Source organism: Lepidochelys kempii, chromosome 1 (genome assembly GCF_965140265.1).
Source record: "Lepidochelys kempii isolate rLepKem1 chromosome 1, rLepKem1.hap2, whole genome shotgun sequence".
In the NCBI taxonomy this organism is placed as follows: Eukaryota; Metazoa; Chordata; order Testudines; family Cheloniidae; genus Lepidochelys; species Lepidochelys kempii.
The window spans coordinates 45,704,197-45,723,524 of record NC_133256.1 but is presented as its reverse complement, the minus strand read 5'-3'; the positions used below and the strand labels follow the sequence as shown (position 1 = coordinate 45,723,524).

Here is a 19,328-nt window from a genome sequence, read left to right as displayed (position 1 = left end):
GCACTCCATCTTTCCCATTTCCTTCCTGTTCCCCATAAAGGCCCTGCTCTCTGGCAACCTTCCCGCAGGCAGACAATGTTCCCTCTGTAATTGATTGGTGAAGTCACTAGGATGTGACAATGGGGAGTGCTAAGCAAGTGCTGCGAATACAGGGAGTGCAGTACTAGGTCAGCTCCAACTTGGATCCCTCTTTGGGAGTGGATTGCTGTGCCTCTAGCCGACTGGGTCAGCCCATCACTATCCATTGTGAATGCAGGGCAGCACAAGGCCTACGCAATTTAAGGCCAGTGGGACTGAAGAGATGTCAAATGCAAAAATCCCAAGCAAGGGGTTTCCACCACTTCCCTGAGATGCTATTGCATAGTCTAAAAGGGATTCTGGGGCTGATCCTTGTCTGGCTTTAATCCACATAGCTCTGTTGGATACACTGGAGCTCTAGTGAGTTTCAGTTGAAGAACTGGCCTGGGAATGTCACAGGAGTGGGTGGGTGCGGTTCTGTGGCCTGCAGTGTGCAGGAGGTCCGACTAGATTCTGACCTTAAAGTCTATGAGTGTGCTAACCTTCTGCACAGGGGTGAGTTTCATACTCAGGCTGTTGCTATCATATACAGTAACTCCTCATTTAACGTCTTCCCGGTTAACGTTGTTTTGTTGTTACGTCGCTGATCAATTAGGGAACATGCTTGTTTAAAGTCACACAATGCTTCCTTATAACGTTGTTTGGCAACCACCTGCTTTGTCCACTGCTTGCAGGAGGAGCAGTCCGTTGGACTAGCTGGTGGGGGTGATGGACCAGCAGCCCCCCATCAGTTCCCCTAAGTTCCCTGTGCGGCAGCTTCCCAGCAGGCTATCAATTGCTGGACAGTTCAGGTGTCCCTCACCCCACTGTCAAGTGCTGCTCCTGCCCTCTGCCTTGGAGCTACTCCGGGGAGCCTCCTGCTTGCTGTGCAGGGGGTGGGGGGAAGAGGGGTGCTGATGTCAGTGTCCCCCTCCCCCTCCCCCTGCTTCTGCACCCCTGCTCCTGTGCCCCATCTCCACAGAGACAGGGCTCAGGACAGAAGGAGCTTGCTGGCAGCAGCTGGTGTCTCAACTTGCTGATCTACTTAAAAAGGCAATGCACTTAGAGTGGGGTTAGCGTATTTAAAGGGGCAATGAGCATCTCTCTCTCTCACACACACACACACACACACACGGTGTGTGTCTGTCTCACACACACATGCACCCCGCGGCACTGTGGAAAGTGGAGGGAGTGGTGCATTACAGTGGGATAGCATGGGTTCAGTTCATCCTGTTCAGTTTTGGCAGGGAATGTTTGCAGCCGCTGCCATGCGTCTATTGTGTCTCCTTCCTCCATTTGTGATGCCTTGTAGAGTGTGAGGCTACATTAACAGTAGTGTGTTAACCCTTGAGGGCCCAGCTGAGTGAAAAATTTCCCTGGAACCTAACCCTCCTATTTACATTAATTCTTATGGGGAAATTGGATTTGCTTAAAAACATTTCGCTTAAAGTAGCATTTTTCAGGAACATAACTACAACGTTAAGCGAGGAGTTACTGTACCAATCTGAAGTTTATAGTTCTCTGGTACTTCTGGTTTTTGGGAGTGAACGGCCATCTGTCTGAAGAAAAATCTAGCAGATGTATCTTTGCATTTGGTCCTAACTCAGAGAATTGTCAGAGGGTGTTGACATGCTAATACAGTTAAAGAGTTCTGCCTTCTATATGAAAGGAGAAAATACTTTCCTCACCCTGTGTGCTTTGGAACGCCTACAGTTCAGCAGATTTTTCTGAGATTTGCCTTGCTGCTTGTTTGAATTCATGTAGCTCATGAAAAGCTTTACTGTTAGCGTTGACTTAGATATTTTCCTAAACACTAAACAGGGGGGTGTATGAAATCCTAAACTTTCTTCCTGCAGTTGTAATAATGATTTTTACTGAGTAAGAGCCATTGATTTATATCACGGGGTTAAGCCAGGGTGTGTGGCTAGTGTCTTCTGAATAATGAATTTGTTTGTTCCTTCAGCTAATGTCTCTGTTCCATGGGTTGATATTATAGATTTCATAGCTGGTACAATGAGTTCAGTTTTGTAATATAAATGTATTTCAGTTAAGTGTTCTATCACCTTTTACATTGTGTATAACCTAACATCCGAAATGTAAATTTCACATGGCCTTATTGTAAATTTTATTTAGTATTTTATACATATATGTTGTTCTATGAACAGGAGTGATTTGACTGTGCACTAAGCAGATAAAACTCTGAAGACCCAGGCAGCCAGTTTGTAGAGTCAAAAGGTGTAAAGTGAAAAGGTTTTGTTCTTTAAATACAAGAGCAGTATGGTATTACTATGCAGAGATGACGTTTCCTGAGTTACTGCTGGTTTAACTAATTATGCAGCATCTTTCTAACAGGTCTCCACAAAAGGATGGGTTGCCAAGGACTTCTCAGTTTTGGAAAGAAGCTGCTTCGCCGGAAAGTTGTGGACTGGACCAGAGATGAGAGCCAGCTGTCACGATGCCTCAACACTTTTGACTTGGTAGCTCTCGGTGTAGGTAGCACACTTGGTGCGGGCGTCTATGTACTGGCTGGAGCAGTGGCACGAGAAAACGCGGGACCTGCGATTGTTATCTCTTTCTTGATTGCTGCATTGGCTTCTGTGTTGGCTGGACTTTGTTATGGAGAATTTGGTGCTAGAGTTCCAAAGACTGGGTCTGCTTATCTCTATAGCTATGTGACTGTGGGTGAGCTGTGGGCATTCATCACTGGATGGAATTTAATTCTTTCTTATGTGATTGGTAAGTACTGAGGGGCATGCAGAAATACTGTAGCATTCATCCAGAATGCCTGTCTTATTTGTACACTAACTTTCACTTGCACAGTCAGATTATTATAAAAATAGAAACTACAGAATACCTTGCACCTACAGCAGCCTCCAGATCTGAGCATTTCAGAGCTCTTTCTGGAAATTCAGTGAACTTGGTAAATATTATAGGTTAACAGTTTGGATCAATGCCAGGTTGCCACTCCCGCTTCCTTTAGTTTAAACGGATTTATGCAATTTTGGCTTGAGGACCTGCTAGCTATCTACCAGGAATCAGGAGTTTTCCTTCTGCTATGGAAGAAAAATCTGATGTTCAGCTGGCAGGGGGGTCAGCTTCTCACTGCTTCAGTATCTATGATTAAGGACCCAGTTCTGCTTCCATTGAAATCAGTAGGTATTTTGCATTGACTTTACTGGGTGCAGGATTGGGCTCAGTGTGGGTTGCAGCACTCAGGCTCAAATTTTCACAGCTATTAGGTGCCTAACTTCTGCTGATTTCAGTCCAGTGCCCAATCCAAAGCCCTTTGAAGTCAATGGAAAAATCTCTGGTTGACTACAATGGGCTTTGGCTCAGGCCCTGAGTAAGTGGACAACTCAGTGCACACTTCTAAGGTTTAAAAAGAAACCGTTTTGGTTAATTAAAGATTCGTCCATTTAATCAAGTTATCAAACGTTTCAAATGTATTATGGTGCCACTTGTCATGGCGCCAGAGCTCAGGCTGAAATCACCATACCAGTTAAGGGAAGAACTCCATTAGCTACAATGACAAACAATTTGCTATTATATTATTAGGGGAAGGCGGGGGGGTTAATTTTTACTTTATGGGAAATATTACCATTAAAACTGAGATTGATCTCCTGCCAGGCACCCTGGAAATCAGATAAAGACTTGCTTGGTAACATAAGTGCTGCTTGTCTTGGCTAGTATTGATTCCATTCTGTATGTTACATGAAACCTCTTTACATTCTAGATTTTGTGTATAAAATGAGAGAGTGACAGGTAAGATGCCCAGAAGTTAGTGTTCGGATATTCTTTTTGAATTGGGTTGATGTCAGGAAGGGGATAACATGTAGTTTAAAAAAACTCCAAACAAACTGATCCTCCTCTTCCCTCCCCCCCCCAATATCCAAAATAGGTTCCTCTCAAGGTGTTTTGTTCTATAAAAAAATGTTAATTACCTCTTACAGATGCATCCTCCAGGGTTTAATTGTGGCAATAAACAGAAGACTTCTGTAGTCCAGCAGTTCTCGTTTATCTAGATACTGTACTTATGTGGCCTTTATCACCACGGTATGAGAGCACCAATAAAGCAGAAGCTGTCTGGGGGATTTAGGGCTAGATAGGGTCTCATGGTCCTGATCCTGCAAACACATTCACTTGAGCAAAGTTAATCATAGGATCTGGGCTTAGATGGGCCTGTCCCCGCCTGCCAAGGTGCACCGCCTAGGGTAGGTGGAAGTTCCAGGGCTTCCCACAGTGGCCTGAACTCCCTGGGCAGCTCTTATTACTGTCCAGCTCTAGCTTCTGGCTTGGGCAGAGGCAGGACCTGGGGCGGGTGGAGCAGGGGGCAGAGCCTCATGGCAAGAGGGGGCCCGCCTCAGCCCACCCCCCCGGGAAAAGGCTGGCACCACCCCTGAGCCTTGGGCACAGAGCAGCACTGCAGGGAATCTGGGACAAGTGCTGTCCCAGAGTTGGGTTGCCAACCCTCCAGGATTGGCCTGGAGTCTCCAGGAATTAAAAGATTAATCTTTAATTAAAGATTATGTCATGTGATGAAATCTCCGGGGATACAGCCAACCAAAATTGGCAACCCTATCCCAGAGTCATGCAGCCCAGGACTCAGACTTGAACTCTGCATTTCAGCATTGTCCTGCTCAATTCTGGATGGGTGGTCACCCTACTCCATTCCCTTCTTTGCCAGCTTGCTCACAAGAGGGAGTAGTGACTTGTAACACAACACCTTTGTGGGGATTGAACTGGGGCCCTGTGGCTTGAGCCTTTACTGCCTGAGCAAAAAGACCTACCTATGTTGGCCTAGGCCAAGGCTATAGCTCATCAATGTCTGTTAGAGGGGGGTGATGCCCTGCTAAATGGGTCTGAGAAAACAGGGACAGATGATAAGGGAGCTTGCTTTCTCCTAGCCCCTTGTGCTTGGACTTGAGATATGGGCAAGCCCTGCAGGACTCAGTTATGCCCTATCTTTTCCTGCACAGCTGTATTAGTTTATAATGATCACAAGACCTTCACTCAGGTCTTTTTGGCTAAATAGTGGATCTGTGAGAATTAGTTTGTCAGCCCGTATTTTCAATTAGAATTCTCGTTCTTGGTATTAATTTCATTTTCAGTTGTAAGAGCGATTTCACATCAGTGTTAACAGTGAAAAAATTACAGTTGTTAGGGTGAAAAGTTTTATAAAAAATGGTACTATATAGTCACAAGGGGTCATTGGTGGGGCCTAACCCTGCCAATACTCACTCCTTGGAGTAGTACCTACTGCTACACTTCATCCTGTTGAAGTCACTGGGACTTCATTGTGTCTCAGGAGGTTTTGGCTACAGCTACTGGAATGGCACTGAACGATGTTGATCCCTGTCTACTACACTTGCATCTGAAGCATGGTCAGCCTTTGATCAGCTGCACCTGTTGTCAGCAATGGGGAACTTCTGGAGCCTAAACCACAGTTTTGAGGATATATATTTAAAAAACAAAACAAAACAAAAAAACCCTAGATAAAACCCAATTTGAATGCTGGTCTGTTCTGTAGCTCCTTGGATGTGCATTACATGCATGCACTTGAAGAGGTTAGACAGTCAGGAGAAGGAAAGGAAGTGTCAATGTTGAAAGAGTGTTGAGGGATTTTTAATCTTCAAAAGCTCCAAAGTTATTTACACCTTGTCCGAATTTGCGAACTGCATTTCAGCATTTGTCTTGCAGTGAGGTATTTTTCTGTCCCTGCTGTAGAACTTGAATATGAATTTACCCAGCACTCCAGGATTTCTCTTATTTTGTATGATAGCTTCTATTTCCTAGGCAATGCTTCAAGCTGGGGGGTGGCTCAGTTGCTCAAGAATTGGGTTTGAAATACATGGGGCCTGCTTTGCTCTCTGTTAAGGACTGACCTGGCTCCCATTGAGTCAGCCGGAATCAGTAGAGTCTCTCTCGATTTTCAGCAGTGTGACTGAGCAGATTTTATCTCCCTGTAAACCTAGGTTTGAATTGCAGAGCAGGGATCAGGTTGCATTTGCCTTCAACTCCCATTCAGTCAGTGGGAGCTGTTCCTGCTCACGGGAGGGATGGGCAGCACTGGGGAAACACTGTGACTTAAAAGGAGGAGGCCTGGTATATCTTATACCTTCCTGTGATTTGCTTTTCCTGCTAACCTGCTCATCCCCCTTTTCCCGTCTTAGTGCCTCTTTCTCCTCTCACACCAACGTCTACACTAGCGGAATGCCTTTGAAGTCAGTGGTTTATTACAGTGTGAGAAGCGGTTTCTGCACAAGGGGTCTTGGGGGCATGAAGGCTGCTGGGGGGAGGGTAAGCAATTGCTAGGCTAGGTCTTCTGCAGGAGGAGTTGTCTTCTGAGATTTGGGTTTGTAGAGAAGCCGAACCTCCAAGTGGACCTGTGGGGGAGGGTTCACTGTTTGCCCCTTCTAACTGAATAGCAGGGGTCAGCTCTGCCCTACGTAGTGCTGCTCATTTAGAAATATTTTCTAGTCATGAAAAGTGCTCTGCGTCCTTCCTGTTTTCTGGTAGGAACATCAAGCGTGGCCAGAGCATGGAGCGCGACGTTTGATGAACTCACAGGCAAGCACATCGAGCGCTTCTGCCAAAAGCACATGACCATGAACGCTCCGGGGGTGCTAGCAGAATATCCAGACATCTTCTCCGTGTTCATCATCTTCATCTTAACAGGTAAAACCTTTGGGAAGGTTGCTGGGACAATACGTTCCTTTTCTGTAATTTCATTCTTTGCTTTTGATGGACAAGCAAACGCCCTCATTTATTTTGGACAATTTATTAAAGGCTCCTTTGTTTGCCCAAAGTGTCGGATTGACCTATTTAGCAGCTCTGGAGTTCAGACTCTGCACATCCTGTTTGCAAGCTCTTTCATTAGGGGAGCATCCAAGGTGTTTACAGGAAAACTTGGAAACAATCAATCTTTATACCATGTAGAGTAAGACAGGGAGAGTTGTTACCCTGAGACAGGTATGGAGGGCTTTAATTTTTTTTAAACTACCGCAGAGGGACTCTGTTCTATTACGCTAACTCCCACTCTGATGATCTGCCAGTTTATATAGCACACTGGCCAGGAAAATGTGGGGGGAAAGGACAGAACTAAGTAACACCCTGGTGCATGACTGTTTATTTTAAAATATGTGGACTTCAATTTGCAGCAGTGATTGCAGGACTCAAGAGAAATAATTCTGCATGAAAAATAAACTGGTTTCTCTCTTTCCATAACATGCAAAATATGTCTTTGGTTTTTGATCGGAATGCAGGGAGTATTTTGTACAAGAGCAGGAATTAAAATGAAAACCCAGCTGAACTTTCACCCAGGTATCAGCTGAACCTTTCAAAACTTTGTCAAACTTCATATTAATTAAAAGAAAATCATTTTCCTGCACCTGTATGATTCCTAGCGGGTAGGCGATATCATGATACCACAACAGAGGCTCTTCTTGCAATACTTTAGGCCTGATCAGAAGCAGGAAGTGTCAGAACTCTCACAAGGAACCATGTTCTTATGAGGTTCCCAGCCGAGAGCCCTGAACTAGCAAGCCCTTTGATGAGTGTGGAACTCCTATGGAGTCCATCGGAACCCCTCCTGTACAGGACTTGAAGTGTTGAGCTCTGAGTTAGATGATGTGAGGACACATTCTGTACTCTGTTAATCTCGATATAAAGTGGTCTGACTGATCAGAATTTGCCTCCTGAGGTTCCATTTGGGTTTGTTTTGGATCAGTATTCAAACGCATGTGCTTTCTTCCATTTCTTTATCTGTAGAGTTTCACTCACTGCTATTTGAGAGTAAAACTGAGTCAGCAGCGTTTTCCTGCTGCATGGGAAAACTCTTCTGATTTTGAAAACTTTGCAAACAGGCTAAACCTTGGCAGCTTCAGGAAGCTTCAGAATAAGCAGCTTTATTGCCACATGTAAGCAGTGGCAGGGCTAGGTTTTGCAACTGGGCCATTGGTGGCAGGCTGGAGAACAAGCCCACTCCACACCACACAGCCGTGGTGGCTCCCGGCTCCCAGGCTGGGACTGGCTCCTCACTCCTGACGTTGTAACGTGGCGCACGAGCTCACAGCAACATTCAGGTTTGGCCCAGCATGACAGAGGGGCGGCCGGGTCAAATCTGACTGAGTGGTGTTGGCACACAGGGTCACCACGTAGCACTATGTCCCTCTGCTTCATGTCACAATGCCTGGAGCAAGGAGCTGGTCCCAGCTGCTGCTGCCAGGTGAGCGCAGGGCAGACTCTCGCTCCAGCCCTGTGAAAAAGGTGCTACACATACACCTAAAGCCCGTGGTCCCTCCCTCCCCGCCCCCCCGCCCTTCTATTAGCTCTGCCACTGTATATATGCCCTGTAGTTTATGCCTGTCTCAGCTCTCGAAATCACCTCCTTTTTGGTGCTTGATTTCTTATTTTCTGGTTGCCCACCCTGCTTTATCTAGACCTTCTGCTATGTCCACCGCCTATTTCATGGCTTATTTCCTTATTTAAACAAGACAAACTTGGGCATTTGTTGTATAGGAGGTCAGACCAGACAATCACAACAGTCCTTTCTCACCATATAATCTATGAATTCCACATTTGTGAGTGAAATAAACTCACTGTTGGCCAAATCCTGGTCCCCATCATAGTGTTTCCCTCCCCCTCCTCATACCCAGTGCTTAATTTGTGCCAGGGCTGAGCCCCGGCACCTCTAGCCTTGGCAGTTCAGAGCCCCGGCACCTCTCGGTTTGCGGCATCAGTTATGAATGTGAAAAAATTGCTTGAGCCCTGGCACCTAATTGCTTGAGTCTCAGCGCCTCTTCCATTAGAAATTAAGCACTGCTCACACCTCATGTTGGTGTTTATCACTAAGACTACATGTTAGATTTTGGTTACACAGGTAACCTCTTTCTTAAACAGCAAGCAAGGGAGTAGGAATTCTAGTTATTAGCTAAAGATCGAAAAAGAGAAACAAAATCTGTTATTCTGAATGTAGAGTGCTGACTCATTGTCGTTATTGCTCACACTTTTAAAAACATGCTATTCCTCAAGATGAAAGTTTTTTAAGAAATGGGCTGAAAACTTGCTCACAGCGAAGTCAATGCCAGAACTTCCCTTGGCTACAGTGGGGTCAGGATTTTCCCCATGGCTTCTTCCTCTGTGATTTATAACACAAGAACTAGAGGTCACCAAATTAATAGGCAGCAGGTTTAAAACAAACAAAAGGAAATATTTCTTCACACAATACAGAGTCAACCTGTGGAACTCCTTGCCAGAGGATGTTGTGAAGGCCAAGACCATAATAGGGTAAAAAAAAAACTAGATAAATTCATGGAGGATAGGTCCATCAATGGCTATTAGCCAGGATGGGCAGGAATGGTGTCCTTAGCCTCTGTTTGCCAGAAGCTGGGAATGAGTGACAGGGGATGGGATCACTTGATGATTACCTGTTCTGTTCATTCCCTCTGGGGCACCTGGCATTGGCCATTGTCGGAAGACAGGATACTGGGCTAGATGGATCTTTGGTCTGACCCCGTAGGGCCGTTCTTATGATTCATTCAATTTAAGTGTCAGATAACTGACCTGCTTTGTCCGATCCCTACACTGGCATGATACCAGTGTACCATGATACAAGGAAGTGTTGAAGATGGCTGGTATTGCTGACTTCTACTCTTTAGTCAGGGACTGCATGACCACAAAGAGCTACTTCACAAAAACCACCAGTGATGCTTTCTCCAAGGCTTAGAGCTAATCTGATCTGTGGTCTCTGAATGAAGTTTGTATTTACTAAGGGCTCAGTCCTATTGACTTTAATAAGACTGTTTTCATGAAAAATACGGTTTGCAGGATTGGGCCCTATCTTTTTGTATTAGACTTTTACTCAACCTAGCAGCTTTCCAGTGTAGAGAGACCACTTAAATGGTATTTTATTAGCACAATAATGCAGTGAGAGAAACATGCACAAAAAGTGAGGGCTTCCCTTTGCTCTGCTGTGGCTGGGCCATGTGCTGTTGTTGAAGGAATGTCTGATTGTTCTTTAAAAGCGGCAAAGAGTCCTGTGCCACAGGACTCTTTGCCACTTTTACAGATCCAGACTAACATGACTACCCCTTTGATGATTGTTCTTTGTAATTTTTCCAGGGCTTTTAACTTGTGGAGTGAAAGAATCTGCAATGGTTAACAAAATATTCACCTGCATCAACGTTCTCGTCCTCGGCTTTGTTATGGTGTCAGGTTTTGTGAAGGGATCAGTCAAAAACTGGTACCTCACCATCGACGACATCTATAACACGACCAATGATTCACCTAGAAACAAGTATGTCACAGCATTTCTTCTCTTCTCAGGTTTGCGTAGTCAAGTCGATCTGTTTTCAGGGACCACCTCAGAGATTCACGTGTAGTCATTATGGGCCAAATTTCACGGCTTTGCCAAGTGGTCATTCGGTCTGCACTCAGGCAGAAATTCCATGAATGTCAGTGGGAGCTCTGCATGAGAGAGGGTTGACTAGACACTTGGGACTAGAACTAGATCACCCATGTTTAAAAACACAGCTGGGAGGCCCTGTGGGAGAAAACCTCTGTGAGGATCTATTTGCTAGGAGGGTGAGAGGGACATGGACACAGTCTGGCTCTGAATAAGGAATTTAAGGTTGAGCTCTGTTTCTGTAACAACATCTCCTAAGTGCTTACATTGGATGAATCCTACAGTTTCTGAAATCATTTGACCAGTGAAATGTTTTTTAGTTGTTTTCCACCATAGCTTGGGCATATATACAGTACTGGAAGGCATTTAAATGGTCGTTGTCCAGCTTGAGTCATTTAAACCCGTACATTTACTAGGAGATTTTCTGTGAAGCTAATGGCTCGTTCCACTTCTAGTAACGCTGTCATCACTGTGCACACTTCAGCACTATCAAGTTATCCCTCTCTTTTCCTAAACCTGGGACTGATCACCTGGCTTTCTACCTGAGCCCCTTGTGCTGGAGTGCAGGGAAATCCCAAAAAGCATAGTTCTATAGCAAGCTGGAGTGGTGCAGGCCCCTGGCCTGGGTTCCCCACATCCTGCCCACCCCTCTGCACTGCAACCATTTGATTCAGATGCATGTAGGGCCTTTAATGGGCCTCATTCGGTTTTCAGGATTCAGCCCATAGTGGACTTATTCTCTGGTAAATAATTCCCTCTGTAGAAAAGGACACAGCATGACTCAGCACCAGCATTGCCCTGCATGTCGTGATAATTATTCACTTTAGTTATAGCTTTTTAACCCATTAGATTTGCATTTTGGTGACATGTGCCAGAGGAGCTGGGGTTTGTGCATAGTTTAGCTGCATCTCCAGAAACATCAACATTGGACTGTCTAAATTATTTTCACATGTAATGGGGCTTCCAAAGCTTAGGGGACTTAGCTGTCTATATAGCTGAATTGACAAATCCAGGGTTTAGATTATTTAATGGCCCTAATTTAATTTTTATTAATGCCTTAATTATAGGCGCAAAGTTGTGCCCACAGTTATTTACACAACCAAAACTGGAGGCCAGTGTGAGAACATGTGACTCATGATTGCATTTGTAGGCCACCTCCTTTGCGCCCTGATCACTTGCAATCTATGCATGTGCTTAACTCACACTCTGAGAGTAGCCCTGTTTACTACAATGGGACTGCTCAGAATGCAGCACGGGTTTAAGTCTGTTCAGGATTTAGGGCCTACCTAAAAATCTTTACAATAGTAAGCAGGAGATGTAATATTTGAAAATAAAAATCTGATGAGGCCATATTTTGGCCAGAGTTATTTAAAATAAACTTTTGTTTAAAATAGAAGATCAGCGGAGGGCCTGAAAGTGGGTAAACTTCCTTTGAGCATTTGTATCCATTCACCATTTTCAGAATTCAATAAGTTTAAACTTTTTGCCAGGTTGAGATGTTAGGAGACCAAGTTGAGTCTTTCCTCCCCACTCCTCCTCCCACCTCAGCCATGTTAATAAACCCTAGAAAACCATGGACGATCTGAACAAGCCTTAAATGCTGAGTGTTCAAAGGGTTCCCGAGCCGGTCACAGGCTGACTCAAATCTCTATGTAGTGTAAGCTGTAGTACATGCCATCCTGTCCTCTATAGGTCTGTTGACCATGTGTACCTGAAACCACACTCCCTCCAGCTCCAGTTATGGTGGATTCTGTTACAGGAACGCACTTCAGATAGGAGTCTGTACCGAGGCAGAACCTCTCCTGATCTCTCGTTCTTTTCAGTCAAACACAGGTAGGAGATCTGGAGCGTGGCGTTGGGGGCTTTATGCCCTTTGGATTCAGTGGAGTCCTCTCGGGGGCGGCCACATGCTTTTACGCCTTCGTAGGATTTGACTGTATTGCCACCACAGGTAAGCAGAAAGCTCTCATTGTGAGAGAACACTTGTTTCCCATTATGAGCTTGGCTGCCCTCAGTAACCTCACATGACACAATTTACAAATAACTCAAACCTCTTTTCAGCTGAATCAGGAAATCATGCTGTGCACTGGCTGTCCTGTGGGATCACTTCATCTTTTCAGTTTTAGGGTCACCCATCCATCTTCTTCTCTTGCCTATTTTTTCTAAATTTAAGACTTGCATTATACACTCTGAGACAGGGAATATCCTTTATTCTGGATTTGTACCGTTGCCAGCACACTGAGCCCCTGATCCTGACTGGGAGCCTCTAGTTGCTACTACAATGCAACTAAATAATATTTCTGATTTCGTTCACTGAACAGCACATCCAGGTGGTGCCCTTCCATTCTTTATTCTTGTGAAATTCCAGGACTTCCCATTTTCTGTTGGTTTGTAAAACTTCAAGAATAGGCTTCCACTGCACTGAGTCCTAGTTGAAACCAGGAAATGCAGCAGTGTGCTATGCTGAAGTGTGGGGCAGTGGGGAGAAATGATCTTGGGCTAAGTACAGGATTGGGAGTCAGGAGACAGGATTCTGTCCCCAGCTCTGATACGGTCACCTTGTGTGTCCTTGAGACAGGCTCTTGGCCTCATGGGTCCTGATCTACAAGGTGCTCAAGAGAGCTGGCTAGTCACAGGTTTTAATGGTGGGGTTTTTGGGGGTTTTTTTGGGTTGGGGCTAGAAAAATGGCCTTTTTTCAAAATTTAGAAATTCTGGCAAAACATTTGTTTTCAAAATTTTCGGTTTCATAATATGGAAACGTAGGTTTTGTGGAGTTTTCTCCTCTTTATTTCCCCCGGAATAAAATGAATAAAAGAAACTGAGATGGAGGCTAGAGAGGAGAAAGAATGGAAAAAAAGAATGGTGATAAATTGGAGAGGGTTCAGAGAAGAGCTTTGAGAATGATTAAAGGATTAGAAAACCTGCCTTATATTATTAGATTCCAGGAGCTTAGTCGATTTAGCTTAACAAAAGGAAGGTTAAGGAGTGACTTTATCACAGTCTGTAGGTAGCTACATGGGGAACAAACGTTTAATAATGGTCTTTTCAATCTAGCAGAGCAAGGTATAACCTGATCCAATGGCTGGAAGTTGAAGCTATACAAATTCAGATTAGAAATAAGGCATACATTTGTAACGGTAAGGATAATTCTTCATGGAACAACCTACCAAGGATCATGGTGGATTCTCCATCTCTGGCGATTTTTAAATCAAGCTGGGATGTTTTCCTAACAGATCTGCTCTAGGAATTATTTTGGGGAACTTCTATGGCCTGTGCTATACAGGAGGTCAGACTAGATGATCACAGTGATCGCCTCCTGGCCTTGGACTTTATGAATCTATGACGTGTCAAAACCAAAATGGATACATTTTCACAGAATTTTGAATACATGAAAATCCAGCCCCCCTCTTTGGAACCTGTGGAAGGAAAGCGACTGATAGTTTCCACAGAGAATTTTTTTGGTCCATTTTTCCAATTAGCTCAAGTGCTTCCTGATAGGAGCAGAGCACCTTCCATTCCCTTTGACCTGCTGGGGCACCTAGGACCAAAGTCTTCTCTGAACTCACTGAATTTACACCAGAGATGAACCTGATTCAGAGTGCCCGATGCCCCTCTGAATTAAAGATGAGAGCAACTGTATCGGGGTTGAAGCACACAGCCCTCTTTTGGAACGAATGCTGGCTATCTGAATTGTAGTGATAATGATTCTTTTCAGACATTCAACTCTAAAACTTGTCACACAAAGTGTTGGCAGTTCCCTTTAAGGAAATGATTATGAGGAAGATCTCCAGGGACATAAATGGCAGGCAGGCACCTGGCTCCTCTTGACTGTCATTAGTACCTGGCCACCTTACTCTCCCTGGCTCCTTTGAAAGCCCCTCCTCGCCTGTGAGTCTCATTGAATTAGTCTCTTTGTTTTCTGTGGCTGTAACTTAACTGTCTTTGTTCTAGGCGAAGAAGTGAAAAACCCTCAGAAAGCGATTCCCATTGGCATCGTCGCCTCACTCCTGATCTGCTTCGTTGCTTACTTTGGCGTGTCAGCTGCTCTCACGCTCATGATGCCCTACTACTTGCTTGATCCAAACAGTCCTTTACCCAATGCATTCCAATACGTGGGCTGGGAGGGTGCCAACTATGCAGTGGCCGTTGGTTCACTTTGTGCCCTTTCTACTAGGTGAGATGCTATTGTCTTGTACCCTTCTCAGTGCAGATTTGTATTTCCATTGTCTCCTCTTTCTGTGTGTTATGAGCTAAGGGCCTTAGTCCTATGTCCCTTACACTGGTGTAACTCCACTGACTTCAGTGATGTTACTTGGATCTATGCTGGGGTAAGTGCCAGAGGATTCAGGCCCTTTGGGTCAAATCCGGGCCCCACTGACTTCAAAAGGGTCAGGATTTCACCCTGTGTCAAAGGGTTCAAACAAATTCTTAGAATTGGTTTCAGAGCTGCAAGCTCCCATTTGTGACTCAGGAAATCTCCATCTTAAGGACCATCTGAAACAGTGTATCTCTTGAATACATAAAAAAGAAGCACTCCTTTACCAGTAGCCCTGGGGAAACAAGACACGACTGACTCAGACAGACCAGATGTAAGTGGGAGCAGCTCCATGGAACCAGTGGGGTTTTTGGGTGTTCCTCACCTCTGAAAATCAGGCCACTTCCATGCAGGAGTCGAAATCTGGATGTAGGGCACAGATCCTCCAAGGTTGTAGGCACCTAACGCCATTGAAATCAATGAGAGTTAAGTGCTTAAGGACCTTTTAAGGATCTGGGCCTAAGTGGCTAGCTTTAGGTATCCAAATTTGCACATCCGACGTCTTGTTCCCAGTAGTAAGTAGTATGTCTGTGTAGTGGGGGCAGCACTGGGGAAGACCTTGGAATTGAAGCTTTGTTAACTAAAGCCATTCCACTATTGGGCTGCGATGAACGCACTTCCATTTTTCTGCCTTCGGCCCGTGTGTACTATGAGAGCTGTACTAGTAGATAATGCCTTTTTCTCTCCTTAGCCTTCTTGGCTCCATGTTTCCGATGCCTCGAGTAATTTATGCTATGGCAGAAGACAGACTGCTGTTTAGATGTTTGGCTACGGTCAGCAAGAGGACCAAAACCCCAGCAATAGCTACGGTAACTTCAGGGGCTGTGGCAGGTAAGTGCCAAGGGTTGCATGAATCCACAGAAAGCAAAAATATGGTCCTCTATTGGGAAAATACAGCAACTCAGCTCTAGTTCTCCATATTGTGTTCTGTATTTCCACAGCATGGCTTCCTGAGCTTAGTTCTGGGTTCCCAAAGTCTGAATAGCCCAGGACTAGGGAAACACAAAATATCTTTGTATGTGGATATAGATCTTTCTCATGGGGTCTCTCTTAGAACCCACTACTGCCTTCCTTACTCACGCCAAGTAGCACCGTACTCCACTCACTGTTCCTGTCCCAGAGCACCGCTGTGGGTTTTAAAAAAAACTAGCTTCGTGCAGAAGGTGAACAAGCCCAACTCAGCGTCCCTGTGGCTGTAGACTTGCCTGTGCCTATGTACCATGGCCACAGACACTGTATAAAGCCTTTACCTAGCAGCCAGAGCTGGGCAGATAAGAGTAGGTAACTGTGTCAGGTATCTGCTCTGTGGCCTACGCATTTGTTAACCAGTTTCTTACAGCTGGTAAGATTGCCTCCCAACCCTCACAAATCTGAGAAGTTTAGCCTCCCGGCTATCAGAGAAAAGCAAAAACTCCCTAAATAGTTAACACCTAACTCTGTGCTTGCATCTCCGCGTTACCCCCAGCCCCAGAGCTGGGACTGGCAATTGATGCTGGATGCGCCACATGTGGCTGCTGCGGTCATTTCAGCTCTTATGAAACTCTGACCTTAGTTGTGGGGGCTGAGCCTGGGTCTCAGCTTTAAGGTTATTTTTATAATATTTTTCTTTAGTGTCTTCCAAGTGTTTAGCTGGTCTCCTTTCTAAAGCTCCATATGGCTCTTTTTAAAGACTCCTATGGGGGCATTGGTTTAACTTTCTGATCAAGATGCATGGCCGGTAGAAATAGCCATCCTCCAGCTGGATGGGTGGCATGATGCTTTGCTGTAACATGATCATGTGACCCTAGGAGCTCGGGCCCTAAGCACAGGCCTGTAGTGCCCCTATGTCTTAATCCTGCCCTGGTGCAGGGTTTAACAGTCCTCCCTCACCCCCCCTTCACCGCCCCCCGCCCCCCACTGGGACCAGAGTATCTCTTCTCAGTGGGTCTCCACCAATCAACCTTCATCACACAAAATCAGTAATCCTTCCCCAGCTTGCTCACTCCTGGACCAGAAAGGAGCCTTATATTGTCCTGCCTTCTTCCCCATCAGGCCTTCCTGTGGCCTGAAGTCACCTGATCTGGGAGGAAAAGCAGGAGCTGGGGCCTGAGCTCTTCTTTAAGGCCCAACTTACCCTGTGACACCTCCCAAAAATGAGTTTGCAATGCACGGCCAAGGCCTGCTCCCCTTCCTGATGTGATTAGTCCCAGGGACTCCGGTCATGTCTTTTCCACACGTTTTTACCAACATGATGATAAAACCTCTGTGGGGTTTGTAAACTTGAGCAAACATTACAGGCAGAGAAGGGTCACAGACAGAAAGAGACTGGAATGTTTCTTTCCTGTGTTACGCACCCCACCTCCTCTTGAGCTGTATACAGCCTTTACCTAGCAGCCTGAGGTGGGCAGATACTAGTAGGTAACTGTGTCAGGAATCTGCCCTGTGGCCTTAGCATTTGTTAACAAGTTACTGAGCTTTGACTAATTCCTCCTGGAATGCCCTTTGGGTCTGTTCTGTTCCCTGCCTGATTAGAAGAGGGCCAATCTGCCACGGTCTGGTTCTTGTTTCCAGATTATAAGGTGGGAGGGAAGTGTTTTGGAGACCAAACAAAGCTCTTAGAGTCATTCTAGGCTGCGTTAGTGTGGGAACCAGAGAGAAATACAGGATCTGTCTGTGGCAATCAGCAGCAATAAAGAGTTTGGTATGTATTCATTACACCTGAGTCACATCTCTCCTTTCACAAGAGACACTGCAAAGCCCAATGTGTCCTTGGGGTTTCTCTCAGTGCAGATCTGAAGACAGAGCAATGGTCTTGCTTCAACTGTATTGAATTTGACACTCCCATAATGTGACTCTTCTGCAAGCTTATCAGTTTCTGTTTTCCACATTCCTCAGCTGCCATGGCCTTTCTTTTCGACCTGAAAGATCTTGTGGATCTTATGTCCATCGGGACCCTGCTGGCTTATTCCATGGTGGCTGCCTGTGTATTGGTACTGAGGTATGGATTAATGTGACAAGCTGTTTGCCAGAGCCTGGAAATGGGCGACAGGGATGGATCACTTGATGATTCCCTGTTCTGTTCATCCCTCTGGGGCACCTGCCATTGGCCACTGTTGGAAGACAGGATACTGGGCTAGATGGACCTTTGGTCTGACCCAGTATGGCTGCTCTTATGTTCGTATGATATCCTGGAACCCTGCACAAAGAATCATCTCTTGGGAACACAAAATATCCTCAAATGTAGCACACGTGCCAACACATGACAGGGGCATAGCCATGGGTGGGCCTGGGTGGGCTGCGGCCCACCCACTTAGCATCCAGCCCAACCCAAATCTGAGCAGGAGTGTAGTGCTGTGGGAGATCTCCTGTGTTCATTTACTTTGCAATCTGCCTCCTCTGGGCAGCGCTCATCGGGGACTCACAACCCTGTCCCCACTGGGCAGTTATTATTTGCACAACACAGAATCCGTTCGACACCTTGGACTGAACCCTCCATAATGACTTTCCTTTTTGTCCAGGGTGGGCTTGCAAACCTCGCTGTCTAGATCCTCCTTCCTTATTAGCATCTGCTACAAAATAAAATGCGCTGGCAACCCTGAATTGATACAACTCTGTTCAAAAGGGGTGCGATACAAAGTCCTAAAGGCAGCCAGCCTCCTCCTTCGCTCTCCACGCAAAGCACTGAATAGGCACGTCATTGGTGCAGTTACAACCCAAATCCCTCCCACCCCCTCAGCAAAGTGCCTCCTTTCCCCAACTGCTCTGGGTGGTGGGTGCACAGCTCAGATTTTGCATTCTTTCTTTTTTATTATTATTATTTCTTTGCAAAGGGAATTGGACCTAATTCTCCTTGCAAAGAACAAAGAGCAAAGGGGCTTTTCGTGCCCAATGCCTTAAGCCGCTCTCTCCTCACTCTTTCTCCTCCCCAGGTGTGGTTTGGTTTGGTTTGGCTCGTTAATAATATCCAAGAGATCCCAAGGCAGCCAGTGGCATTCAGCTGCCTGCAGGCACAGGGTGGCTGTGGAGGCTTAAGCCAGCCTTGGGGGACAAGCGGGCAGGCGCTCAGTAAAGTACAATGTGCAAGATCATCTGCCTCTTTTTTTTTCCATCCCCCCCTTGCCCCCACCCTTTTGCAACACCCACCACTGACACCAAGGGGGAGGTAAGACGAGGACGCTGCAGGACCAAGGCTGTCATTTCATCATAAGCCTTTTTTTGTGTGGAGATTTTTCCTTTTGGCCTCAGTTTAAATGTCAGCTGTTTTAAACCCAGAAAGCCAATTTTCCTTCATGGGTGAAAGGGGTCACTGAACACCTATTCCAGACTTCAAGTCATTGTAAATGTCTGATGCCCCCGGGCTCTGCTGCCGCAGCTCCCCCTACATGAACCGCCAAGGAATCCACTCCAGTGGTAAAGCCACATTGCCTTGTGCAAGGATTCACTGCATGCCCAGGTACCCTGCCATTGGTTAGGTGGGGATCTGGGGGGAAAAGCCAGTATGGGGATGCCTATCAGTGGAGCCTTGCTAAGAGAGGGGACGGGATGAGCTGCAGAGGTCATGGAGACAAATCCCT

General features: G+C 45.8%; 1 protein-coding gene across 7 annotated transcripts in view; it reads left to right on the top strand.

The window, feature by feature from the left end:
- SLC7A1 (solute carrier family 7 member 1) overlaps window positions 1–19,328 on the top strand; it is a 62,979-nt gene that overhangs the window by 31,876 nt on the left and 11,775 nt on the right. For all 7 annotated transcript variants that reach the window (XR_012158531.1, XR_012158538.1, XR_012158532.1 and 4 more), the window contains 7 exons: window positions 2,410–2,793; window positions 6,574–6,732; window positions 10,177–10,351; window positions 12,283–12,410; window positions 14,412–14,634; window positions 15,467–15,606; window positions 17,650–17,752. Coding sequence is in view for 4 of the 7 variants with exons in the window: in XM_073340963.1 (XP_073197064.1) it covers window positions 2,424–2,793; window positions 6,574–6,732; window positions 10,177–10,351; window positions 12,283–12,410; window positions 14,412–14,634; window positions 15,467–15,606; window positions 17,650–17,752 (1,298 nt within the window). In the remaining 3 variants the exon portion in view is untranslated. The remainder of the gene's footprint in view (window positions 1–2,409; window positions 2,794–6,573; window positions 6,733–10,176; window positions 10,352–12,282; window positions 12,411–14,411; window positions 14,635–15,466; window positions 15,607–17,649; window positions 17,753–19,328) is intronic.